This window comes from Ambystoma mexicanum, chromosome 1q (genome assembly GCF_040938575.1).
Source record: "Ambystoma mexicanum isolate Mex_15411 chromosome 1q, UKY_AmexF1_1, whole genome shotgun sequence".
In the NCBI taxonomy this organism is placed as follows: Eukaryota; Metazoa; Chordata; class Amphibia; order Caudata; family Ambystomatidae; genus Ambystoma; species Ambystoma mexicanum.
In genome coordinates this window covers 40860301-40887408 of record NC_090922.1, presented here as the reverse complement: position 1 = coordinate 40887408, position 27108 = coordinate 40860301, and the positions used below count along the sequence as shown (strand labels likewise).

The window sequence follows — 27108 nt, the reverse complement described above, 5'->3', positions numbered from 1 at the left end:
GGGAGGCCTGAAACTGTGCAATTACGGGCGCATTATGAACATTGGCCCACAGCTATGCTCAGGGGCGATGAATACGGCTGATTCCGTGATGAAACAGGATTCATAGAGAGCCACACAGGTGCTCAGAGGAGAGCAGCCATTTTGGTCTGCTCTCTAGCGCCCTGTGAAGAGAGAGGTACCTTACAGGAGCGGACGGCTCCTGACTCTGAGAAGGCTGGGCTGTAGAGCAGACTGGACGGACTGTGGCAAGCAAGCACAGGGCTACAGAGGCTTGCAGCAATCTGGGAAACGCTGTTCCCCGAACACCGAAGAATCTGAAGTCTGCCAGGCTGAGCTGGGAGGCAGTGCGTGGCTGTCTGAGGACAGGAAGGCAAACAGAAACGAGATGCTCCCCAGAAAGCAACAGCAGCAACCGGCAGCATGAGGAATGCCTAAGTACCTACCTCATAATCGTAAGCCCAGTGGGAAGAGGTGGCACGCCGGGTCGCTTCACAACGAATGCTGCAGACTGAGGGAAAGCCTAATGAGGCTATTTGAGTAAAATTCTAGCGAATTGCCAAGCTGAAAGTCGCTTGAGAAGGAAAGCATGGAGAAGGTTGTTGCCTGACGACTTGCAAGTCTGAGACCCACACCCAACTTGAGACCGTTGTTTTGTACAAAAGTCTTGGCAGGCGAGTACACCAGGTGAAGATCCTATCTAGGATCCACACCTATAAAGAGTCGTGTTTTATAAAAGTCCTGGCAGGAGAGTATATCAGCGACCCACACCCAAATTGTGTTCCTTTTGAAAAGGGAGTTGAAAGGAAGATTCATGTCCTTAGGATTTTGAACTGTATGGTATGTTGAAAAGGACCTGGGGAAGGGGGTCCTTTCCCAGGGCGTGAATTGCAACACCAAGAGGCGAGGGTTATACGCTTGTGCTACAAAGAACTTGGTTCTTCATCTGAACCTTTTTTTTTTTTTTTGCTGAAAAGAATCCTGGGGAAGGGAGTCATTCCCAGGAACTGTGAACACCATATAATTGGAAGCCTTTTTGTTGGAGTTGTACCTTTTTGTTGAACTTGAACATGTGTGCACTTTTGGAACCAAAGATTTTACCCTTTACACCTTGGAGTTCGTCTTAGAACGTGAGGGGTCGGATAGGATTTCGACACAGGACATTTTTGGTTTGGGCATCTTGACACACGACAGGCCCTTAGTTTTTGGTTGAGGTAGGGAAATACCTCCTAGATTAGGCATAGTGAGGCATTTTCCCAATTAATGTATTATTTGTATAAAAGTTAATAACCACAAACATGAGTCCACTTTGTCCCTGTCTCATTCCTGGTTCCTCACAGTACTAAGATCTAACTTCAATAATATGATGACCTTGTGGTGGATTGCTTGATCAATCTAAACTCCCAGGTTGACTTCCTAACTGTCTTCAGTTACTCCGTTGGTTAGTTGTCTACTGGGAGATGGTATTGCGACTTTCAGATACTCTGCCCGACTCTGTCCTTCCCGTCATGCCCATATACTCCTCTTCCTCTGCTACTCTTCCTGTCAACTCCACCCCACTGCTCTCCTAAATCTTGACTCCATCTATGCCTTGCCTCCACAGTTTGCTGTTATTACTCTTTCCCCACACTACTACTGCCATCTTCTCAGACACTCCTTTCACTCACACAATCACTTCCCACTCCCTCTAACAATCTCACTCGCTACACGGTCCCGCAAACTCAACAAATAGTACAACTTCTTCTCACTATCCAATACCTCACCTTTTCCATAATCTCCTCCACGCTCCAATATGCCGTCCTTCCTCCAGCTGGTCTCTAGGTCTGCCACTTCCTCTCTTCTGAGCTCACCCGAACAACCCACATCTTACTGCTTCCTTTTGTCCCCTTCATGCTCACCTTCACTGGTCCCTTCTGCCCCACCCAGTAGGTGTTACAAAGATGTTAAATTGTCGGCTAAGCCCACCCCTTTTCTTCACGCAGGTCCGGAGCGAAAGAGTAATGGCTGCCTGTGTTTCACAATGTCTCAGTTCGTACTGGGGGGGGGGGGGGGGGGGCAGGGTGCAAAATTTGCACTTGCCACTAGGAATTCACTAGTGAGATTTGACCCTTGGAAGAAAGAAATCGTGTGCTATGTGTATGTATTTGGTGTTTGTGGCTCTTCTTGATGTCTTTGCGATCTTGCTGCAGCGTGCGTTGGCAAGCAGTGCATGGTCGTGTGAGCACTGCGGCACACCCTCTGCGGTCTCTCTCTGGATGCTGTTTCGAGGACTGTAGCACAATTAGTGTGGGGGACTGATAGGGTGTTGTCACTGTCAGTTCTCCCACCCTGACGAGTTATTAAGGCTGGGTCTGCAAAAGAGGGAGAGAACCTAGCAAGCATTTTGTTGAAGAGGAATGGGGTGTTACAAATGGTTGCTGCTCAGATATAAATGGGTCTGCCAACATCTGCCAACATCGTCCACTGAGGTAGGAGTCGCTCTGGATTTCTCCCTAGTAGACCTCGCATCCCAAGATTGGCTCCCATCCCTTCTCAACAAGGTAAGGGTTCTGATCTTGTCACAGCAGGCTAGCAATTGTTGTTGCTTAATATGGTTATTTAAGCATGTTAAGTTTCATCATTCATTCTAGTCGAAGCATAGATTTGGCTGCTCAGTCACTTCACATGGCGTGCTATAATTGCAGCCATGTGCGCTTGCACCACACAATCGGAACACCAAATGATGACATTCATATATGTATTGCCTGTAATGATTACCATATACATATTTTTAACTATGGCCGAGATATCGAGCCCCCAGAAATGCAATAATTCTCACATGCTCATCTAGTCCTCCCCAGTCCCCTATAATCCTGCCCCCTCTGAATAATACCAAACTCTGTGCATTGCAACTCTTAGTCATAAGTGACCTCCCACTTTCAGCACAGTGTTTGGCATTAGTTATTTCTACATTGTACACGTCATATCTAGCAACATTTTACGTGGCTTTAGCATTGCTGTCTGCCATCAATCTCATTTTTGCCAAGTATTTAATCTGCAATCTTGTCAGTTGCTAGCTTGACTCTAATTCAAATTTGCGCTCTCCTTCAGTTTAAGCACCTCATAAACTGAAGTCCTTTTCATTGCCACAGCCTCTGAAATGCGTTATTAGCCAGTGATCCTAACAGGCTCTGCCTCCTGTGTCAGTTCTGTGTACACAATCTGCAAAAAATTGAACCCAACTCCCATACACATTGCAAGTTCTGAAATGGCGTGGAAGTGAAGGACTTGCGAATGGACAAGTGAATGGAGGATGATCATGGAGAAGGGATGTTTCCCATAATTGACTGCTTCCTTTACGTTGCTGCATCCTAGCACCATCGCCAAGCCTAGACGGCCATTCGACCAACTGTGAGCAATCTCCAACTGGGAGTATTGTATGTAACCTGAGATTGGGTTATAGATGGATGTAAGCAAGTACTTGTGTACTTTAAAGAGATGGGCTACAAAGGGCCCATAGTTACTTTGGTGAGTTCCATTGGGACCTTTTCAACAAAAGAGCTCGTGTGGAAATACAAAATATTTAACTCGCCTTTCACTGTACATGGTCTGGTACCTCCACCCAAGGTGTAAAGGTACCCTAGAGAAACCCTTTATACTCAGAAAGGTTACATATACAGCTGTTTTTCTCTGAAAAAGTGAAAACGGTATTCAGTACATGCTCTCCTGTCCATAACATAGGACTAAGATTCACAAACAAGATGGGCTTAACAGACAGGAATTGGATTCAGAAACCAGATAATCGTTTACATGTGAGTGGTCCTATGCTTAAAAACGCATTAGAAACTTGATCAGTAGAACGTGTTAATAGCATACGGTTACATAGTCTTGTTAAAGTATTTGTTGGATTATCCCCACTTGGCCCCACGTAGCTGTGCCGTCAGGGCCATTATCTCTCCATTGAAGGGGAAGGTAATCTGTGCAAACGTGCCAGGGGAAATATAGTAGTAACAGTAAGTGGCTAGAAGTGATTAAACAAGTATCGAGAAAAGACACCTGGCTGCTGCAGACTGCCAAAACAAATTGGGGTACCCATTATTAGTGTTGGCCGGCTTACTGCATAACGGCCGTCTGTCGATAACTGAACTGCCCCGACTCTGGAATGGTTTGGGACAGGATGCAGCACTGGCTAGCTTCTCCTTTCCTCCTTTTTTTATTTGTTGTATTTCAGGTGGCTCTGATGAGCTTAATGTACTGCCCAATGCACCTGAGGATCAGTGGTGGCTGGTGAATTCTTTTTAAATGGAGGTGCGTAAATATTTGACACCTAGCCCATGGGGGGTTCAGGGAAGCTCTCCTACAGAGAACATTTTTGGAATAATGGATTACAATGGTGCATTATACAGCACACGTTCTGTGAAAAAGCTAGACAGTTGGCAATTGGTTTTGTAGAGTAGCTCATGAAAACAATTCAATATATGGAAGTCACCAAAGGTGCACAGGAGCACGCACCAACGTATTTTCATGATGCCTTCCCCTTCAATATATGCCAGTATAAAAAACATTTCTTGCTGGCTGTGCCTATACATTTAAATGCGAACAGGACCAATATATGTCAGTTTTCTCATATAAGAAACTACTCCTGTTTGATTTGCACCTAATGGCAGTAATGATAGCATAATAAAATGTCCCAAGCTGGCTCTTCCAATATATGCTGATTTCCCCAGGTAAACACTTACTCCTGTTAGCTTTGCTGATATAAATGCCATCCCACAATAAATAAACCTCTCCAAACTGGCTTCACCAATGTAGGCTGATATAGACGCATAATAACGCTTCCTTTATCATAGATAACCAGTTAAAATTGTCATCCCTAGGGTTAAATCCTGTACAATATAATGATTGGTGCCTTTTTTGCTTCAGTATTCAAGCAATTTCTCAGAAACATCAGAAAATAGTAGGGCAGCAGGGAGTGGAGACGAGGCAAGGGCCGGACAGTCCAGCCAGACTGGTGAGATGGACGGATTTCAACCACTACAATGTGTTTTCCCCTGCATCTGATGGTCTCACTTCCTTCATCCCACACAAATCTAAACTGTGGGGTAGATGTAGGCAGCATCAGACACCCCTTTTTATCGATGTTCCTTCTACTAGCCTATTGAAAATCGTCCTCTGAGAGATCCAACAAATTAAATTGTGGAAAATCTTAAAAGTAGTTAATGAAGGACTAGAACATGGTTTGATTAGTCGCTTTTGCAAATGCTGCCTCCAGAAAAAGATATGATCATTCCCCTTTCCATTTTGCATAATTTTCATAAGAATGTTGAAAGACCACCAGGATCCCAGATTGCTTTAGGCATTGGTTCAGTGTTCTAGTACGATGACTTTATTTTTGTGTGTTGCAAATACCAACTTGCATGTAGTACTCCATGAACATGATTAAATTAATAGGTCCTGTGTTTGATCCTATGAATCTTTTTTTTTTGTTGGATGATCTTACATTTCACAAGCCTCTATTAAAGGAAACTTGATCAATCACTAGTCACTTGCACCTAAAGCTCCAAGCCCCACCGCCCACTCCACACCACTGCCCTTGTGTCTTCACAATAGAAATGGGCATTGGCAACACCAACAGTTTTGGCTGTGTCCAGACATGGAATATGCAATTTCCAGACACTGCCATAATGGTACTACCGGACTACAAGATGGCAACAGCTGCAAAACTGGGATAGAGCCTGTGCATATTATGGGCATGCCTATCTAATGACCATACAATAGCTAAAAAAAAATGTTTTGCCAATGCATGGAGACGCACATTGCTTCTAAATGAAATGGCTGAAGGCATACTTGGGTAAAACATTCTTATAGCATAAGGAATTAGTTCAGCTGCTTTATAGCTGCAGTAAGCCATTGCATGTCAGAAGGGCTGCTCATAAAGCAGAGATGGACTGTTAGATTTCAGGGGGATGTGGAGAGAGGTAGGTAGTGGGTGTGTTTAATCATATGCACTAGAAATACCATGGGTGGGTAAATCTACACCTGCCCACCCCCTCGCGTTTTTCCTCGCATCGCCTCTTTCCAAACTTGATGTTCCATGCCAATAGTTTTGGCTTCTAGGCATAGGCAGCGCTTTAATTGCCATCAATTTGAAAGGTTTCATGGGTATTGGTTCCTATGATAGACTTGTTGATGGATCACTTTTTTCCGGTTTGCCACCTTTCTCTAATAAAAGGCTTGGACAAAAAATATGACTGAATTTCCATTAAAACAGTCATAAAAAACAGAAACAAAACTGTTGCATAACTATTTGAAGAGACAAATCGTGCCTGTTTGGTCCAATTGTACGTTACTCGCACACATTGAATTTGGCTGCACAAACTGGTCTCAATCAGCACCTCATTTAACCCTTCCCTAATGTGGTACATTCTAGGCTTTCCAGCAGGATTTAGAATATATATGCGGTTACATTTGTCTTGCCCAATTTCTTTGTTCTGCTACCATCCTTGAATTGGAGCGTAGCAGTATCTGTGGATCACTGGTTCTTCCCTCAATGGGTAAGACTCCCTCAGTGCCATTGCAGAGGCATTCCTGCTGTAGTCGGACAAGCCAGCAGTTCCCGGAAGTGTGCTGTTGTGTCAGCCTCCAGTCAGGCCTCCCACATAATACATGCTCTACTACCCTCACCCACTGCCTTCTTTTGTGGCAATTTCACCTTAATCTGACATACTCCAGGGATTGCTGGGTCTCTGGATTCTTTCTTCACTCTTCGGCAGTGCTTTGTGCAGAGAAGAAGACCGCACTTTTCTTTCCGTGCCCCAGAATTCTTAGTGATCAGAGTGTTGCTGACTTGGTGGTAATTCCTTTTTGGGTGAGCAGAAATTGGGCACATCCTTTTGGTTTCCCTTTCCTTTTGATTCCTTAGCAATTATACTCCAGGTGGGAGCAACCTGGAGCCCCCCCCCACCCCTCCAGGTTGCCTGATGGTTAAATGATTGGGTGGCAGCTTTGCTCTCTATATTCGATTTGCGGTATGGTTGGGCCATGAAAGATAGTGGTATGATTGTGCCGTTAATAGAATCTGGCTCTTCAAGATTCTGGCTGTTCACTGAACTGCCCATGCAGTTGCAAAAGTATTGTGGTAGATCAATCAATATGGAGTAATGCATTACTCCTCTAGCTTCTTTGGGGTCATGACATCACTTTCCTTACCAGGCTGGGTAGAGCAAACTGCCTATTTGTTCGTTCCGTTATATGGAACATTTGGGATCCTTTTGATTGTGAAGTGAAACAAACATTTAGCTGAAGGGGAGGCATCATGTAGGAGTTTAAACTGGTTTATGCCCATAGAAAATCTGGTTAAATATTACTGCTCAAGAGCATTTCAAGCTAGATTAACCTCATTGGTAGTTTCAGTTGCCGTAGTTTATTACCTTGTGCTACAAAAGTTGGAGATCAATCCTTTGCCATAGCCTTGATCACTATTCATGTTCAAACAGTGCTGCTTTGCAAAATAGGCAAGGGTCTCCGTTTGGAATTTTTGAACATTACCTCCTGTTAACATACTGAATTTTATTCCCCCCACAGAGGATGCCAGCTCCGATCCGACTCCGGGAGCTGATCCGTACCATCCGGACAGCTCGTACCCAAGCAGAGGAGCGAGAAATGATACAGAAAGAGTGTGCTGCCATCAGGTCATCTTTCCGGGAGGAGGATAACACATATCGTTGCCGGAATGTTGCAAAGCTGTTGTATATGCACATGCTCGGCTATCCAGCACACTTTGGACAGGTTAGTTAAGCGCTCCATATTGTGTGTAAGTATTTATTTAGAAAGTGCGGATTTTTCAAAGCATATGGAGGACTGAATGTATGTGTTTGGGGTATGCAAAGTTGAGATGAGAAGAGCAGGTTTGCCTTCAGAAGGGTAATCCAGAGCTGAAGTGTATAGCAGCTAAAGAAGGCTTAGCTAAGGTATTACTTCAAATAGCTCTGAGCTTGATTCATACAAATTGTAACAGATTAGATTTATGGCCACACACGTGGCTAGCATAATTGATATTTCAAAAGTACAATAGCAATGATGCACAAAGTTGTTACCAGTAGTAGCTGACGTTCTCTCCTGGAGAAAGATAATCCGATTCACAAAGGATACAAGGAGTAACACTTAGAACAAAAGGTGCGGTCAGGAGTAATTTAAGCCAGGGTCATTCCTGATAATTTATTTATGATTCCAATCGTCTCTTCAGGTGCAAGTCAAGGTTAAAGAGTAAGTCTGAGTTACCACTAGCAATTTCTTTGTTAATCAGCGCAATGTTTTTCTGCAGATGGCTTGGTTTAGATGTATGGTGTTGCATACTTTACTTTGAGACACTCTGGCATTTAGTGTCTCCCTACAGGGAGCAGTCATGACATTTCTTATTACTTAAAATGTGTTTTTCCTGTAAGTAAAGCAGTGCCTGAAGTAGTCGGGCCATATTCTCATGAGTAATACTTTTGTTTTGAGCATGGCAGAAAAAATATTATATAAGATGGTATTTGTAAGTGCGCAGAGTTACACTGCACCCACAATGGGCCTGCTGACACAGCAGTAATTCATGAGTGGAAGGAATGGCAAAGGTGGTCTGTACAAACTGATACCCAGAGACATTAAATTTGGTAGATGTGCGGTAGATGGCTTACAGAGGGTCAGATTCAACACAATTTATTGCTACCTATAGAAGTGGTAAAGTCCTGCCTTCAGTAGAGCATCGCTGCAGCTTGCATATGAGTGGACCAAATAGATGAGTGGGGTATATCTGCTGCTGCAGGTTCATAGTGCCAGGGTTCTTTATTCTCTAGATGCTCATAGTCGAGGTCCCAGTGTTGCTGATCAAACAAGGTGTGTTTAGGTGGTAACATTATTGGGTGGTTCTGAGAGTGGTGTAGTGACTAGTTTAAAAAAGGTAAAGCTCAGCACTTTTCCATAAATTAATTCTCTATTTCTATTTTATAACAGCTGGAATGCCTCAAGCTTATTGCCTCCCAGAAGTTCACAGATAAACGGATTGGGTACTTGGGTGCCATGCTTTTGCTGGACGAGAGACAGGATGTCCATCTTCTCATGACTAATTGCATTAAGAAGTGAGTATCTGGAGTTTTCTATTGCCCCCTTTCTTGTTTTTAGGGTACAGGTGAATCTGAGCTGCTGAAGTTCAAGCATACAGCATGCAGTGGATATTGGCTATGTGACATGGTTTTAGGGTTTTCTAGTGCATCACAAATGGGCTGGGCTAGTTATAGACTTTGTGAAAGCAGTACAATGCTCCAGAGCTTTGTCTTGCTTGAAGCTGCAGTACTAACCAAAGGACAATCCTTGGTGTAGTGTTATGTTGATTTGTACCGTGCACCGCTACCACCCAAGGGCAGTCTTCAGGCACTCGCGTGCTTCTGCAAGAAAGGAGGACTAGCTGTGTTAGTGGGGATAGGATAGGTTCAGAACCAGGAGCAACTGATGTCTGTGGGCATTGTTTTGCATGTGGGAGCTGGTTCGGGAGACCCTGTGTATTGTAACCATATGGATAGAACTCAGTGCCTCAGATGTTTGCTAGTGTTTGTGTTAGTGTGTGTGTTTGTGTGGTGTTATGTTAGGGTGGATTGTGGTTGTGTACTTGGTGTATGCATAAGGGATCCAGAGTGATGGATGGTTGTTGGGTGTATGACTATTGTGGTGTTTTTGTGTAGTGTTGATGGATTTATGGACTACGTGCCGGGGAATTCCTCTAAGTTTTCTTCCAGAATCTGAGAGATGGTAGGGTGTGAACAGTAGATTGATTCTTTGTGTGTTTGTGTAATGGGGCTAGCCCCTAGTCCAGTGTAGTGCCGTTGGTTATGTTGGAGGAATAGGCAGCGAGAATGGATTAGTAAGTCGGTCCGTTTGGTGAAGCCTCTGGTGCGAGTCTTCTGTTTCTGCTTAATTGTATCTACCAACGTTCTTGGTTGTGGTTTGTCGACCCCTCTCGTCTCCTCTCAAGGTCATGGGTTCACTTCCCTGCAGGTTATGGTGGCAGGTGGATGGTTGCACCTAGTGTGTTCCTGGTTACTCGTCCAGGTTAGTTGTGGCCGTTGGGGAGGATCTGATGTCTGGTTGTTTGCCGAAAGGGTGCGCAGCAGGAGTTGTAAAATGGAGGGGTGTGGGGGCAGGCGGGCTCGGCCGGAAGGCCCTAGTTTGGGGTGGGCAGGTTAGGACGGTCTTAGTTGTTGATGGACAGGTTGGGGTGATGCTTGGGTTTTATTGGTTTACATGTCTGGTTCCATGGTGCTTGGGTGTTACCCCTAAATCTGTCTGTTTGTTGGGTGGCTTTCTCTTCTTTGATTACTCTGGTTGTTGGGCATGGTTTGGGGTTGGGCACAAGGTGGTGGGTGGTACAGTGTTCTGGTCCTCTAAGATATTGCCACTTTTATCTATGTAACCATGTCCCTTAGTGTATTTCTTCTTGGTCTGCGATGTTATTTCTGTACGGTGTCCCTTTGTCATTGTCTGTTGAATAACCAGGTTTTGAGTCGTTTGTTGAAGGTGATGTGGTCTTCTGTGGTTCTTATTTCTTTGGGCATTGTGTTCCACGAATTAGCAATTCGATGTGAGAATGCGATTCCTCTGAATTCTTTTTTTTTTCCCGTATTGTTTTTTCAAATGGATTGTCCTCCCACGTATCATCTTGGATATATATCTTACCTTTAGTTTCACCTCGGAAAATGTTTCCTCTCTCCAGCAGAGGGCGCTCCACTGGAGGCTGCGTTGTATAAAGGCCTCGAGCACGCCCGTTGGCTTCAGTTCCGTTTTTCCATTCGCTTCGCTTCGAGATAAAACGGCGCTTCAGTCACAGCGAATAATGTCTTCTTCGAACCTGTCTACTCCGAAAACGGGTTTTAGGAAATGCCTAAGGTGTGGAAGAAAAATGTCGCTGACCGACCCTCATCGTAACTGCCTCTGGTGCCTTAGGTCCGAACATTGGATCGACGACTGCGGTTCTTGTCAATCTATGACCCATAAGGCCTTGAAAGAAAGACGAGGTAAACTGGCGGTGGGGGAGGTGTCCTCGGCTGAGTCTTCGGCGAAACGCCAGAAAAAATCCAGATCGAGGAGTAGATCAAGGAAGTCCTCTTCTTCGTCCAAAAAAGCGAAGAAAAGACGACACCGATCTCCCTCTTCTTCTTCCTCGACTACATCGGAGGAAGTTACTACTTGTCCAACAAAACATGACTCCACTAAAAAGTGGGAAGCAGCATTTAGAGCATCAATGATGAAAATTTTTGAGAATGCAGCCCAGACCCCCTCAAAAATGTCTGTTGAAGATCATGCCTCTATGCATAAAAAAAGTGACAGGGGAAGGTCTAAAACTAGGAAATCCGACAAGAAATTGTCGAGGGTGTCTTCTAGGGACTTCCCAAACACCTAAAAAGAAAAGCCTTCCAGTGCATAAACAGGAGGCAGACCTTAAGAAAAAGACTTTAGACGTTGATATGTCATTAAGAACATCGACGAAAACATCTTTGAAGCCTCCGTCGAAGGCTGTCGAGTAGAAGGGGTCGACGACCCAGCCGAAAAAAGTTACGTCGAGTACTTTATCGACGACCTCGAAAATTCCTTTGACAGCATTCGTAGCGCCTTCAAAAACATCGAAGAAGGCCTCGATAACATCGAAGGTAACGGCCACGACTTCGACGCCTTCAACGCTTCTGTCGACGTCGACCCCAATTACAGGGGTGAAACCTATTCCTGGAAAAGTATTTCACCCAGAAAGCAGACATGATTTTTTCAAAACTATGTCATCTATATATGGAGAAATGTCTTCAGGAAATGAGGAAGAAGATGAACCTGAAGTTTCATCAGCAGGGGTAAAATATGGTGCAAGGGAGGGCCCTGAGGAATTAATTGATTCTCAATCTAAAATGCAAGACCTGTATGAATGTGTACAGTCTGTAAGTGGTCTAGATACATCCCCTGAATATGAATTTGAAAAACCAGATCCAGCAGAACATGCTGATTTGGGCTACAGAAAACTTATGAACAAAGTAACAGTTTATGGGATGGGGTAGGAACTCGCCTGTATACCAGGATGATGATATGACAGATATTTTGTCAGGAGGTCCTCAACCAGATCCCCTACTTCCCTGCAAAGGAGAGTAAATGCTGCTTGGGAAAAACCTGAATCCATTCCAGCAGTGAATAAAAAATATGTGGCAAAATACAGACCTTGTAATTCTGATCCAGAGTATTTGAGTAAGCATCCATCTTCTGAGTGTCTGGTAGTTCAGGCAGCCACATCAACAAAAAATGCTACATACCCTACAATTCCCCCTGATGGGGATGACAAAAAGATCGATGCATGGTCGAAAAAGGTTTTTACATCAGGGAGCATGGCTCTAAAATCAACGAATGTATCTTGCACTCTGGCGAGATTCACTTATACTCTGTGGGACTGCACGTCAGCGGCAACTCAACACATCCCGGAAGGAGAGGAACGTGATGGTTTCCTGTCCATAATTAAGGATGTCAAGGAGGCTTCGGGAGAATGTCTTCAAGCAGGTTTGGACACTGCTGACAGTATCAGCAGGTCCATGGTGTCTAGCTCAGTGCTACGCAGATTTGCGTGGCTAAGGAAATAAGGTTTCGCAACAGATGTTCAATCTAGACTTCTTAATATGCCATTTGACAGTTTGAGGTTGTTTGGCAGCAAGGCGGATGAAAGTTTGGAGAAGCTGCAGACCTCCAAGGCAGCGGCAAAGTCATTCAGTGCCGCTATAAGACAACCTCAGCAACGCCCCTACACAGGCTCATCTTCCTGGAGGGGTCCCTTTCGTTTTTACTCCTCATTTGGGAGAGGAAGGGACAGGCCAGTCAAAGAGGGCAAAGGACATTTCCTCGGGGGCGAGGAAGAGGTGCTAGATCTGCCCCAGCAGCGGCATCTGTCCCTTCAGCTGCTGCTGGAGCTGCCGCAAAACCACTCTGAGTTTTTGGCTCACAAGACCCCAGTGGGAGGTAGGATCTCGCAGCATCTGAAAGAATGGCGGGGCATTACTTCAGATGCTTGGGCGCTGGAAACAGTATCCCAAGGTTACTGCCTTCCCTTTCTAAAGAAACCTCAGAATCACCCACCGGAATACAACTCTACCAAAAATCCAGACCCGCTCCTGTGCAGGAAGTTTTTAAATTAACAAGGGGGGGTCCTGGGAGTCCCTCTGCCAGACATTAGTCCTGGTAATGAGAGACTTACCCAGAGTCTTTAGCTCACTATCTTTCACAGAGAAGAAATATCCCAAACATATCGGTCTTTGTCCTGCCCTGGGGCAGTCCAGCACCGAAATGCTAGGCAATTCTCTGTTGGCGTGTATTAATTTGGAATTGACCGGTATGGCTTCGTTCGTGATGGCTTTGTAATTGTCGGATATTTATTTTTATTTATTTAATTTCTTTTAGATAGCCAGGTTTCTGTAAGAAAGAGCACATCTGTGCCTCCTTCGCTCAGTAGGTGATGTCTGTTGATTGTTTTTCCAGTGATCTGACGTTGAACAGGCTGCAGTGTAGTTTGTTTCATTTTCCTTGTGGGTTGTTGCTTGTTCTATTTTCGGTTTGGTTCGGTTTCTGTTGCTGGTAGTTCTCTCCTGGTAGGGCCTGTTGGGAGTAGCAGTTCTTCGGTGGTCAGTCTCTTCGTCGAGTAGTCTGATTGGATTGATTTGCAGGGTTGTTTGGTTTTGGTTTGTTCTGGCTGGTCAGTTGTGTTGGTGCCTGTCCTTTGCTCCAGTCTTTAGTGATGTAGGGTGTGTAGAAGGTAATGGACTCAAGTTTGTTCCTGATTCTTATTGGAGCATTATCCATGGTGTTCTCCGGGTTGTTCATTAATTGCTGTGCTGTGTTTGGCGTCCCGGTGGTCTGTATTTGTTTCACTTCTTGCCTGTGGGTTTGTTGCTAGTAGTCCATCTTTACTTACAAAGAAGTTGTATGTGGAGAGGTAGCGAGCAATGTAGTCTCTTTGCTCTGTTCTTTGTATGTGTCCTCAGGCCATTTGGTCTCTTCTTCACAAAGTATTTCGGAGTTGTGAGATCTTGCTGATGGCACCTTCCTGTGCGGTTGAGGTTTCCTTTTTATGTCTGTTGTTCATTATAGCTTCGTTGCCTTTCTTGTGCCGAGGCATGGTGTTTAAGTTGTTGGTTTGATTCCTTTGAGCGTTAGTCCTTTGTATTGGTATGATTCCTGGTCCCTGGGGCTAAGTCATCACTGTTTGTGGTAAGCTGTTGCTTGTTGTTGAATAGGTTTCGGTTGTTTACCCTTGTGGTTTGGTCTTTTACTGGTTTTCCTTTGTGGCTCTGTGTAGTTTTTGGTGTCCTTTTGGGGAATAGCCTGGTCCTTGGTGGTTGTTATAGTGTCACCCCTTTCTTGTTCCGAGGTTTTGGTGTTGGTGAGTCGCCGGGGTGTAGTTCCAGCTAACTTAGTTTGGCTGGGTTTTGCGTTTGTTCAGGTGAGTAACCGTTCAACACCTCCGAGTGGGGCTAACAGGGCGGTGGGTTTTGTGTTGGCTATGTGGTGTAGTTCTGTTTGATGCTTTATTAAGTAATTGGCAGCAGGCAGTAACGGGAATGACTGTGACTAGCTATCCGTTGCAGTTGTCGAGTCCTTGTAGTTAGAGTACAGCAGTAGAGGCACAACCCCCCCTAGGGTTGGCACAACTGATTGGGTAGGCAGCCATTGGGTTGGGGACATGCAGTGGAGGGGAAACGCCTAGAATTGTAACACTACTAGGAGGACGATTTCTTGAGTAGGAGGAACCGGCGATGGGAGAAAGCGTCTGAATTGGAGATAAAACAATGAATGCACGGCATTAGGGACACAACCGTAAACCAACAACGCCTAGATTCGGGATACCTTGCAAGTCGGAGAAAAGCCTAAATTGGAGACAGAACAGTAAAGCAAGAACCCCAAACCGGTACACAGCAGTGATTGGAAGCTATTTGCTCGCTGGCTAACATTGGTGTGATATTTTATATAGGTAACAGGTGGTTGGATTTTTTGGAATACAGTAATTGCTGTACTCCCCACCCAGATCACACTTACCTTATTAGTCGCTGCTGGTTGAGGGCTGGCTTCTCCAGGTGGACATGGGCAAACGCTGAGTGGAACTGCTTCTTCAGGAGCTGCCCCTTTGCCTTGGGGCCCTTTGCCGAGGGGGGGGGGGCTGCCCTGGGAAGTGTCTGTAATAGTCTTATGTCTAATAGGCTTCAATGCCCAATCAAGGAGCTTTGGGGCAGGAGGGCAGAGCAAGGGCGCCCGCGGAAGCAGGTAGTCGCAGGGGAAGAGCGCAAAGGGCAGAGCGTGCACACTAATGCGGCCAGCAGGTGAAAAGATGAAAGAAAATACAAGTTTTACAAAATCGCAGGGAGGTCGGAGGATTCACACACTGACATGTGAATGAGCCAGAGCTAAAGTGGCTTACACAGGTGCTGGATTGAAGATAATGGAAGGCTGCAGACCAGAGGTGTGGTGGAACGCGGATTCTGTTAGAAAGGATTGGACAGACTGAACACTTGTTATCGCTCAGGATGCAGTAAAAAGATTAAACCCGTTGTTTCCAACAGGTGACACATGGTGCTCTCCTGTGGGGATTATCCCTGTACGATTCAAAAGGTAAATAACACCAATAAAATGTTTGAATAGTTCTTAATTTGAAAGAAATATTTTGCTTGAGTTCAGAAGAAAGAAAGTTTCATGCAACAAAAATAAGTTCAATTAAGCAGAACCACACAGGTTCATGTGTCAAACATTACAATGAAAGTGAAAATAAACAGTTTGGCAGAATATCTTTCTGATAAATTCCCATTCAAGTAAATTGTCCTTTAGTTAAATGTCAAACAATTGGTTTTCTCAAAACACCAAGCAGTTAAACCATAAGTGTTCAGTCCCAATGTTAAGTGCTGACATTTATCGGCAGTTCACCTAGCCGGAGAGAAGAACTTGACAGCGGACGCTCTGAGCAGGCAGAACAGTCTCCCACGAGTGGGAGCTAGCTCAGGAAGTCCTTCAAGAGATCTTCGCCCTTTGGGGAACCCCTCAGGTAGATCTGTTCGCCACCAGCCTAAACAGGAAATGCGACCTGTTCTGCTCAAGGGAATTTCCCCCGAGAGGAGCTCTGGGAGACGCGTTCATAGTGGACTGGGAGTTTCCGCTTCTGTACGCGTTCCCACCGGTCCCTGTCATTCCTCAAATGATCAGGAGGTTGAGAAGATTCCGGCGAACCATGATCCTAATTGCCCCGGATTGGGCCAGGAGAACGTGGTACCCGGACCTTCTAGACTTGTCCATCTGCCCTCCAATTCGACTTCCACTCAGAGAGAACCTACTCTCACAGAAGGGAGGTCAGGTTCTCCATCCAGACATCAAAACCCTCAACCTTCACGCTTGGCTTCTGAAAGGCTGAGGTACAAGGATTGGGACCTCCCCGATGATGTTATGGAGGTGTTGCTTTCGGCAAGGAGGCCAGCAACAAAGTCTTTATACCGCTGCCGTTGGAGCAGATTTTGCAGCTGGTGTAGAGAACAGAATATCGACCCTTTTTCATGTGGTACACCAATGGTTTTGTCCTTCCTACTATATTTGGCAAATTCAGGCCTTCAAGTTGGCACCATTAAGGGCTATCTCGCAGCGCTATCCATCTTTAAGCGTACTGCGGAAGAACCATCCTATTTCAAATTACCCTTGGTAATACAGTTTCTAAAGGGGTTAACCAATGTTTATCCCCCAAGACCATTCCAAGTTCCCCTATGGGATTTAAACTTGGTACTAACTTTCCTGATGGGTACACCTTTCGAACCTCTCCATTCTTGTTCGTTAAGATTCCTTACCCTTAAAACTGTTTTATTAATAGCACTTACATCTGCTAGAAGGGTGAGCGAATTACATGCTCTTTCTTGTAAACCCCCTCACACAATATTTCACAAAGACAAAGTTGTCCTGCAAGTGAAGCCTAATTTCCTCCCAAAGGTGGTTTCTGAATTCCATATCACTCAGAAGATTACCCTACCATCTTTCTATCCTCCTCCTTACCCGGGGAAAGAGGAAGAGAGGTTACACAGGCTAGACCCTAGGAGGGCTTTAAGTTTTTACATCAGTAGACTAGCCAGGATAAGACAGGCAGACCAGCTGTTTGTAGGTTACGCAGGTCACAAGCTGGGGTTACCAATAACTAAGCAGACCATTTCCAGATGGATCATTCTAGCCATTCTGGAATGTTATAAACTGGCAGGGAAAGAGCCCCCTCAAAACCTTAGGGCTCATTCGACCAGAGGTATTGCAGCTTCATCGGCCCTCAAAAGAGGCGTGCCGGTTAAAGACATATGTGCGGCCGCTACATGGTCATCTGTCCATACCTTTACACGTTTTTACAATTTGGATTCCTCCTCCAGTCAAGAGACTAGGTTTGGAAGGGCTGTACTGCATTCTATTCATCAATAGAAGACAGCGTGAAGTCGGTACTCCCTCCTCCGATAATAGAATACTGCTATGGGAGCCTATCTAAGATGAGGAATACGTCGGAGGACACAATCCCTTCGAAGAACAAGTTACTTCTTAACTTGTAACGTTCTTTCGACGGGATGTTCCTCCGACGTATTCCTCATCGACCCTCCCATCCATCCCCGCAGTTCTACTTCCCTTGTTGTTGCAGCTTACGCTCCTTCAGGGTGATTAGTTTAGTCCAGAAAGTATTATTGTGGGCTACAAAACGGAACTGAGCAACGGACGCTGCGCGCGGCCTTTATAGGCAGGATGACGTAGACGTCGATACGGCGGCTGTCAAGGGACATCGACTCGGAGGACATCGACGCGCAGCGCCCTCTAGAGAGAAAAAATGTCCGAGGCCAGCAGAGCTGGAAGGAGATATCTAAGATGAGGAATACGTCGGAGGAACATCCCGTCGAAAGAACGTTACAAGGTAAGAAGTAACTTGTTCTTCTCTTCCCCAAGAGAAATTCAAGATGATTACCCCAGTCCAGATAAAGCCTTCTCTACGGAAGGGCGACTGGCTCAGCGTGGTGCACCTTCAGGATGCTTATATGCATATTCTCATTTGGAGCCCGCATCGGAAATATCTACGGTTTTCCATGGGGGAGGAGCATTTCCAGTTTGTTGTGCTCCCTTTTGGTCTCAGCTCAGCACTGCGTGTCTTTACGAAGATGTCGCTCAGCGCAGCTTATCTTCGGATTCAGGGTATCCATGTCTATTCGTATTTGGACTGGCTGCTGCTCAGTCGAGCAACCTTCAGTCTCTCCTTCAGCTCCTGTTCCACCTTGGGCTGTCGGTGAACTGGCAGACATCCTCCATGACGGTGTCTCAGGACTTGATTTTCCTGGGTTTTCATTGGAACATGATCGATTGTAAGGTGTACCTGACTGGGGCAGAATGGCGGATATGTTCGCCACGTGTCAGGTGTTTATGTAGTCGGGGACCATGTCAGTCTGGTAGTTCCAGAGGCTTCTGGGCCTCATGGATTTGTGCGTGCTTGCTCTTCCTCTTCTCAAGATGAGGAGGACGCATATGGATCTTCGGAGCTCATGGCTTCAAGAAGTGGATCCAGATTCCAAAATCCTGGTTCCATCATTCATGAGGACGGACCTCTTGTGGTGGTCATCTCTCGGCAATCTGTCGGTGGGCGCTCCTTTCCAGGACCCTTGCCCACTATTCACTGTCACAACGGACTCCTCCCTTCCGGGTTGGGGTGCGACGCTGGATCATCAAGTTTCAGATCTCTAGTCTTCACAGGACAGACAGCTTCATATAAATTATCTGGAGCTTCTGGCTGTATTCTGGTGCGGAAAGCATTCAAACCAGGTATCGTCAACCAAGTGGTCTGTGTGTCTGCACGGACAATGTGGTTTCCATGTTCTATATCAACAAGCAGGGGGGCTACCAGGTCTCCTCCTCTTGTGGATCATGCCATTCAGATCTGGGAATGGGCCATTCAGCATGGTATCTGGCTGGTTGCAGTTCACATCCTGGGCCTGCTGAATGTCATTACGGATGCCCTCAGCCGTCGAGTAATTGTCAGCTACGATTGGGAACTGACCACAGAGATCCTCTCAGCCATTTTTCGCTGTTGGGGCACTGCAGAAGTGGACCTCTTTGCAACATCTACAAACAAGAAGCTTCCCCTCTATGCCTCCAGGAATGGGCTCGGAGCCTCCTCACTTGGGGATGCTCTCGAAATCCCATGCCACAACATAAAGGCCTATGCTTTTCCGCCTCTTCCTCTGATCCATCGGGTGCTTTGCAAGCTGAGGAACGCTGTTCAGAGCCCCTTTGTGGCCAGCCAGGTTTTGGTTTTCAGAGCTTCAGCCCCCATCAGTGTGCCCACCGCTCAAGCTTCCACTGGTTCCCGACTTGCTTCACCAGAGCGATCAACAACTGTGGCACCCCTCTCCACATTTGCTCAGCTTGTCGGCTTGGTGCCAGAGTTCAGATCTTTAGAGCGCTTCAATTTGTCTACGAATAACATGCGCATTATTCAAGTGGCCGGGGAGCCCTCAACAAGATCTCAGTATAGAAGTAAATGGCTACGCTTCTGTCACTGGTGTTTGGCTAGGCAGCTAGACCCCAGGGAGGCTACTATCTACACAGTCCTGTCCTTTGTCTCGCATCTGGCAGAGTCTGGCATCCATGTCTTGTCCTGCAGGACATATTTATCGGCTGTTGCCGCTTACTTGTCCACTGCCCAGATTTCCTTTTCACTGTATAATCCAGTCATTAAAAGGCACTCTGCGGGCCTCATGCATCTTTATCTTCCTGTTTGCAACCTGCATCCAAGGTGGGATTTGAATGTGGTCCTTACGTGCTTGTGTCATAAGCCTTTTGAGCCCATGGCTACTGTTGATTTTAAGTACCTTTCCTGCAAAGTGTCCTTTTTGATTGCTGTGACTTCGGCAAGGCGTGTAAGTGAGCTTCTGACCTTGTCGGTTGAGCATCCATTCCTTACTTTTCATAAAGATATGGTTGTCCTGCGAACAAATCCTGCCTTTCTTCCTAAGGTGGTCTCTTATTTTCATCTGAATCAGTCGATTTCATTGCCTGTATTCTTCCCAGACCCGGCCTCAGAGGCCGAAAGGGTTCTGCACTGCCTGGACGTTAGAAGAGCTCTCGTTCTATCTGGACAGAACATCTGAGCTTAGGAACTCTTCGCAGCTTTTTGTGATCTTCGGAAATCTGCAAGGAAAGCTGGCCTCGAAAGCGACCATCTCTCGGTGGATCGCGGCTTGTATTTCGGAGGCGTATACCATTCAGGGTCTTCGGCTCCTCTTATGCGGCGGCTGCCTTTGCCTTCCAAAAATATGTTCCCTGGGAATCCATTGCGAAAGCGGCTACATGTGCCTCCCCATAGGCTTTTTGTAAGCAATACGGTCTGCACCTGAGCTCCAGGCGTGATACTCAGTTCGGTCAAGCTGTGCTTAAGAACCAGTTTCAGTAAGGAGTTTCCATCCACCTGTAATTCCTATGAGGATTGCTTGGGAATCTCCCATATGTATGGAGGAAAGGGGATAGGCATAGGAATATTATAAAGTTACTCACCATAGTGACTACCTTACTCCTAGTCCATAGTCCCCTTTCCTCCATGCGCCCGCCTGCCGTCCCCTCTAAAAAGGTTCCTCTGTTACTGCTTAAAGGTCCTAGACCTGGCGATAGAAAAGGACTGATGGGCGATGCTCTGGGCAGAGCTAAGGAGGGCAGGGTTACAGCCGCGTGCAGTACCCCGCGTAAAAAGAGGACGACACATTTTTGAAAAAATGTGATGCTTTTTACAAAGGGTTCTGGTCCCGTCCCACAGAACGGAGTAATGTCCCATAAATATGGAGGAAAGGGGACTATGGACTAGGAGTAAGGTAGTCACTACGGTGAGTACATTTATAAAATCCATCCATGGACCCTGGCTGGCAACAATAGACCTTCGTGGTGGCGAGGGGCTCACTGAGACCCACCCAACATTCCATCTGTTGCCATTGTTAATTTGTTCTGGATCATCCTTGCACTCCTGGCCCTCGGGGCTAGTTAACCTGGGATGATCCTTGGTAGCGCTTCCTGGGTGCTTCATTCAGACCCCTTCTCCTGCGAAAACCTGGCTAGGTTTTCCCACCTTCTGGTGTGGGTATAGGCTTTGCGCTAGCCCTTTGTTTCATTTCTACTAGCCTTTTTGTTTAAATTCTTCCTGACTTCATGGTGGGCTCTTCTCCGTGAGTCATTACGGGCACATGTCACGGTAGACAACCACACATTAGCTTGCACTGCCTCTTGTACTGTGGGGTGAGATGTGGTTGGCGATTTATTAAGCTGGTGAGCAGATCTTTAATATGCCTCCTATTTTGCGCACACATCTGGACTGGCCCCTTCAAATTACAATTACCATTCTCACTGCAACGGTTAAATGGAGAAATGTAAAGATGTACTTTGTGGTCAATATTACAGGTTCTGAGGAACTTCCATTTCACACAATGTAAACTGAATTCTATGGTCTGAAATTTCTCGAGCAAATACTCAAATTTACAGAAATCGCTTAATTCATAACAGCACAATCTACCTTTTGAATAGTAGTCCATTAAATATTTCTAATCTTCATGTAAAAGAGCAATCTCCCTTTACTTCGCCTAGAAAACGCTGTCTACACTGTACTTTTGCAGTCACCTCATCAGACATTTACTTTCATGGATTTATTTCTTCTTATCTTTTACTTTGTCTGCCTCTTCACATCGTCAAGGAGGCAATGGCTATGGTAAGGTTAGCTGGAAGGGCAGGGGTGGGATTAAGGAGTAGTTGGTGTGAAGAGTATGGGTTACAAAAGACTAAGGGAATGTTAGAAGTAAAGGTATGAAGAGGTAAATGTGATGGTGAATGAGGGAGAAGTAAAGACCTACATCTGAAGTAAGAAACTGCAAAATCAACACAAGTGTACTTCTGCCCTTTGGCTGGCAGTGCCAACGGCATAACTGGGCACACAATTAGAATGGTGACCTTGCCAAATGCCTGACAGAACAAATTAGGCACACGCTTCACGTCTATCTGTATGTTCGGTAGAATGCACAAACTTTACCTGATGATGAGAGTAGCCCAGTGTATTTTTTGCTGACTTTGCTGGTTTTTATTTTTCCTCCCAGCGTTGGCTTAATCCAAATCCCGACTTAGTTTGGCTCCGATTGAGTGATCTGCCTTAAGTACATATGACTCCTGAGGCAGTGGTACCCCAAAGGTACACCACTGTCCCAGGGAGGGTACACACCTCTCTGTTAGTCATGTGGCTAGGGTGGTGGTGGTGGCTTTTCCACCTATGGAATTTTTGTTCCACAGGGTGGAGATAATCTTACCTGGGCCCTTTTTGACTCTTCCCCTCCTCCCCCACATTGTCCTTCCATTTTGTACAAACAGGGAAAACTGTCAAAAGAGGCCCTCCGGTGAACACTCAAGATCAATACTGGCTCTAGGGCATAGTATTCCAATATACAAATGCACATATCATAATTAATAGCCATGCTAGAGAGTGGGAACCATTCTTGCATAAACAGGCCTCCAAGAAATACGGATACGTTTTTCTGATAAAATTACCAGAGTAAAAATGCATTCATAGTGAGCAACGTGGATAGAAGAGCTTTAAACATGAATGAAGCATTCAAAGACCAGAAGAAGACAGTCAGAGCAGTACTTTCTACAATGTTTTTGAAAGGTTTTAATTTATGCTAAAGTCTACTCTGGGGCCAATGCACCATCACAAAAGTCTGTAAATCTCTGTTGCGTCTTCAACATTACCACTAATGATTTTATCCGCTTCGCAATCAACTTCGGCGGCGTTCGAATTGACTTTACATCCCATTGCAACTGTCCTGATGTCTGTCGAACAGTAGGTTTTGCCTGCCATGCCTGTGGCTTGCTTGTTATGCATGAGGCTTTGCTGCCTTGACATAATTCCTCAAACATAAACACGGGAAAACAATCTAAAAACCAAGATACCTCCGAGCAAGAAAAAACAGGATCCAGAAAATGTTTGTGGAAATTGCAGCCATCGCTGTTGGGCGGCTGATGCATTCGACAGGAGAGTAGAGAGCCGAAGTTAAGGTGCTCGAGAATGATACAGGTGTATCAGAGTGTTCGAACGAAGGTACAGCTAGAATGCCTCCTCCCCACCTCTGACCAGCTACTTGGACAGTAGGCAGTGGCAAGCCTCTTTTGCTGTCCATTTTGAGTCCAGCATGAACTTTAGCCATTTGGAACCTGTATTTTGAGCTTTGGAAGACCAAATGAACTGTCCAGGTATTCCTCATCTTATATCTTTGTTTCCAGCTTCAGCTGCTTCGGAAAAATGTTTTTCTTGGCAGAGGGCGATGTGCGTCGACTTGATGTCCCTCGAGGGCCTCCATCTCAGCTGACGTAATCGTTGAGTACATTTACCACGCGCAGCTCCTGTTGGCTTCAGTTCAGTTTTTCTGCAATTGCTTTGAGAATTTCGGCATGCTTCAGTTTCTACGAAAACCTTTCGAGCATAGCCTCATCTTCAGCTCCGAATACTCCAAAGACAGGCTTCAAAAAGTGCCTAAAATTCGGCACCAAAATATCCATCAGTGACCTGCATAAGATATGCATATGATGCCTGGGCGTCGTACATGTAACTGCTGACTGTTGATCCTGTCAGTAGATGACAGGTCAGGCTTAAGCTTTCAGTGGGTAGGATTGTCCCCAAATCCCTGTCCACTCATCGAAATTTGGGTCATCCCACGAGTCGAGAGATTCTTCTCATAACATTTTTTTAAAAAGATCACACTCGGAACGGACACTTCTGGTCGTCCTAAAAAAAAAATCAAAGAGAAAGCATAGATAACCTTCTTCTTCCTCAGATGAAAGGAGCATAGTCTGCCCAACTAAATGAGTGGGAATTATTTAGAAAGAAAATGTTTAAAATCTTCGAGGAACAGGCCTCTCCTCCTCGAAAGATAAAGTTGCCATGCTACGGTCGATGACGAGCATAAGGCCAAGGCAAAACCCTGCACGCCCTCGAGCCGGGGTCATATGCCTTAGACTTCTCGAGCCTTCGAGTACTCGACGAGACAAGAAATCGTTGAGTTGAGGGGTGTGTACGTCGATGTGCAAGGTCAATTCCATCGACGCAAAGACAAACGTTGATGCCGACTGTACATTCATCGAGGCCTTTTCCTCAAAAAAAAGGCAGGAAAAGGTTTTTAAACCACTACCTAAAACGGATTTTTTTGGGGTCCTTCACTTGAATATGAGGGCTATGAAACATCAGATGAAACCCCTCCATGTGGTCTTCCGTTGAATACCCCTAGTTTTAATAAGAAGACTAATGTCTCTGAATGCTTAATTTCAGAAGAGAACAGGGTTGGGGAGCTACATGACACCCTACAGACTGCTAGTGGGGTTGACACCTCCCCAGAGCTAGATTTTGGAAAATCGGACCTAGCTGATCTTGCGGATGCATCCTACAGAAGCCTAATGTCCAGAATGGTAGAATTCCTAGGATAGAGTAGACCAGCTCCTTCATTTGAGCAAGACGACTGTAGAGACATATTAGATGAAGGTCCTCAATATGACCCCATCCTGCCATTTCATGTGGCACTCCAAAAAAGGGTTGCAGCACACTGGGAGGCTCCAGAGTCCAGCCCTGCAGTAAATAAAAATCGGACAAAATAATACAGGCCATCCGGTAGCGACCCTGACTACCTGTCAATACATCCGACTCTGGAAAGTCTAGTAGTGCAAGCAGCTACTACGCCCTGATGGGGAGGATGAGCATGTTGACTCCTGGGTAAAGTAAGTCTTTTCGGCTAGGAGCGTGGCCTTGAAGTCTACTAATTCTACATGGGCCCTTGCAAAGTTCACATTCACCCTGTGGGACTGCATAGCGATGGTGGCTGAACACATCCCTGAAGGTGAGGAAAGAGATGGCTTCATGAACCTAAGAGATGACAAGGAGGCCATGCATGAGTCTCTGCAATCAGGTCTGGACACTGCTGACGGCATCAGCAGGGCCATGGCGGCAAGCACTGTCCTACGCGGATTTGCGTGGTTGAAGTCAGGATTTGCACCTGATGTACAATCTAGACGCCTTAACATGCCTTTTGATGGCTCCCATTTATTTGGTAACGAGGTCGACGAAAGCCTTGAAAAGCTGCAGACCTCAAAGACAGCAGTCAAGTCCTTAGGTGCCACCATCAGGTAGCCACAGCCTTTTTACCCTAGCAGATCATCTTGGAGGGGTAGGTCTTTTCGGTTCTACTCAGTTGGAGAAGCAAGAGGACAAAGGAAATTCCCTCGTGGTGGATGAGGGAGAGGTGCAAAACCTACCAAAGCAGCAGCGTCTTTACCATTAGCCGCTGCTTCAGCCGCCTCAAAACCACTCTGAGGTCTTGACTCCTCACACCCCAGTGGGAGGCAGACTGTCGCAGCATCTCAAAGAATGGCGCGGTATTACTTTGGATGCATGGGCACTAGAAACAGTAGTCCAGGGTTTCTGCATGCCCTTTATACAGAGACCTCTGGATCATCTACCGGGAAGCCTTCTGCTTAATGTTCCAGATCCATTCCTGTTGCAGGAAATGTTGACCCTGCTTGCTAGAGAAAGGTCTTCTAGAACCAGTACCTGTGATTGAAAGGAACAGAGGATGGTATTCTCCCTATTTTCTAATCCACAAGAAGGACGAATGATGGAGGACTGAGACCTGTCTTGGACTTGAGATACTTGAACAAGTTCCCCAGGAAGGACAAGTTCACAATGGTCACACTTTCCCAGATCCTTCCAGCCCCCCAGCTCCAGGATTGGATGGTATCATTGGACCTTCTGGATGCTTACTTACATGTGCCAATCCATCACAAGCGCAGGATGTACCTGAGGTTCTCCATTGGTGGTTCTCATTATGAGTTTCGAGTTCTGCCGTTTGGGCTGACCTCCTCCCCAAAGGTTTTCACCAAGTTGATAGCGGTGGTGGCAGCAAGTCTCAGGAGAGGGGGGGAGGGATTCAAGTCTACTCCTACCTGGACGATTGGCTGATCAGGGCACGTTCACCCGAACAGGCCCAGGAACATCTCAGTATCACCTGCCATTCCCTCCACAGACTGGGCTTCTCCCTCAATAACTCGAAGTCCCACATGATGCCATCTCAGAGACTCCAGTTCATTGGAGCGTTCCTGGATGCATCCTTTAGAAAAGTCTTGCCACCCAAGGAGAGGGCTGAACACATTTTGCAGATGGGTCACCAAGTTTGTGTGCCCAGCGTCTTCTGGCCTTTTGACTTTTTGAGGTTGCTCGGCCTCATGGCATCCTGCATTTTTCTGGTGCCAGGGGCCCGCTTGAGAATGGGATCCCTTCAATGGGCCCTCATTACGCAATTGTCCCAATTCTCAGGCAGGATGTCGGACCTCCTTCAGGTTCCGAGCAGAGTTGCACAGGACCTTCTGTGGTGGGCCTGCAAGGACAACATTCTCAAAGGAGAACTTTTTTGGCAGCCATAGCTGGAGATAACCGTAGTGACGGATGCTTCACTCACTGGGAGGGGAGCCCATGCCAACGATCTGACAATTTGCCGTTGTTGGTTTCCATCCGAGTCCAAACTACACATCAACCTTTTGCAGCTGAGGGCAATCATACTAGCGCAGATGGCCTTTCTGCCCTCCTCTGTGCGGGGAAAGAAAGTCCTGATAATGACAGACCACACAGTGGCTATCTACTACCTCAACAAGAGAGGAAGCGTAGGGTCACTACCACTTTGTAGAGAAGCAAAGCAGCTCTGGTTCTGGGCAACTCGAGAAGGAATTGCTCTATCAGCAGTTCACCGAGCCAGAGAGGAGAACATGGCGGCGGATGCTCTGAGAAGGCAGAGCACAGTCTCCCACGAGTGTGAACTAGCTCAGGAAGGCCTCCAAGAGATCTTCACCCTTTGGGGGAACCACTCAAGTGGATCTGTTCGCGACCAGTGTCAACTACATGTGCAAACTGTTCTGCTCTAGGGAATTTCCCCCCAAGAGGAGCTCTGAGCCACGTTCGTAGTGGACTGGGAGTTTCCAGGCCGGGAGGACGTGGTACCCGGACCTTCTGGACATGTCCATCTACCCTCCAATACG

General features: G+C 46.2%; 1 protein-coding gene across 3 annotated transcripts in view; it reads left to right on the top strand.

Moving 5' to 3' along the window:
• AP1G1 (adaptor related protein complex 1 subunit gamma 1) overlaps positions 1–27108 on the top strand; it is a 1918561-nt gene that overhangs the window by 185032 nt on the left and 1706421 nt on the right. For 2 of the 3 annotated variants that reach the window (XM_069635469.1, XM_069635470.1), the window contains exons 2-3: positions 7561–7764; positions 8971–9095. In XM_069635469.1, coding sequence (XP_069491570.1) covers positions 7564–7764; positions 8971–9095 — 326 coding nt within the window. In that variant the 5' untranslated portion in view covers positions 7561–7563. Of the gene's footprint in view, positions 1–7560; positions 7765–8966; positions 9096–27108 lie in introns of those variants that run through there. The other variant, XM_069635471.1, reaches the window with a different exon arrangement.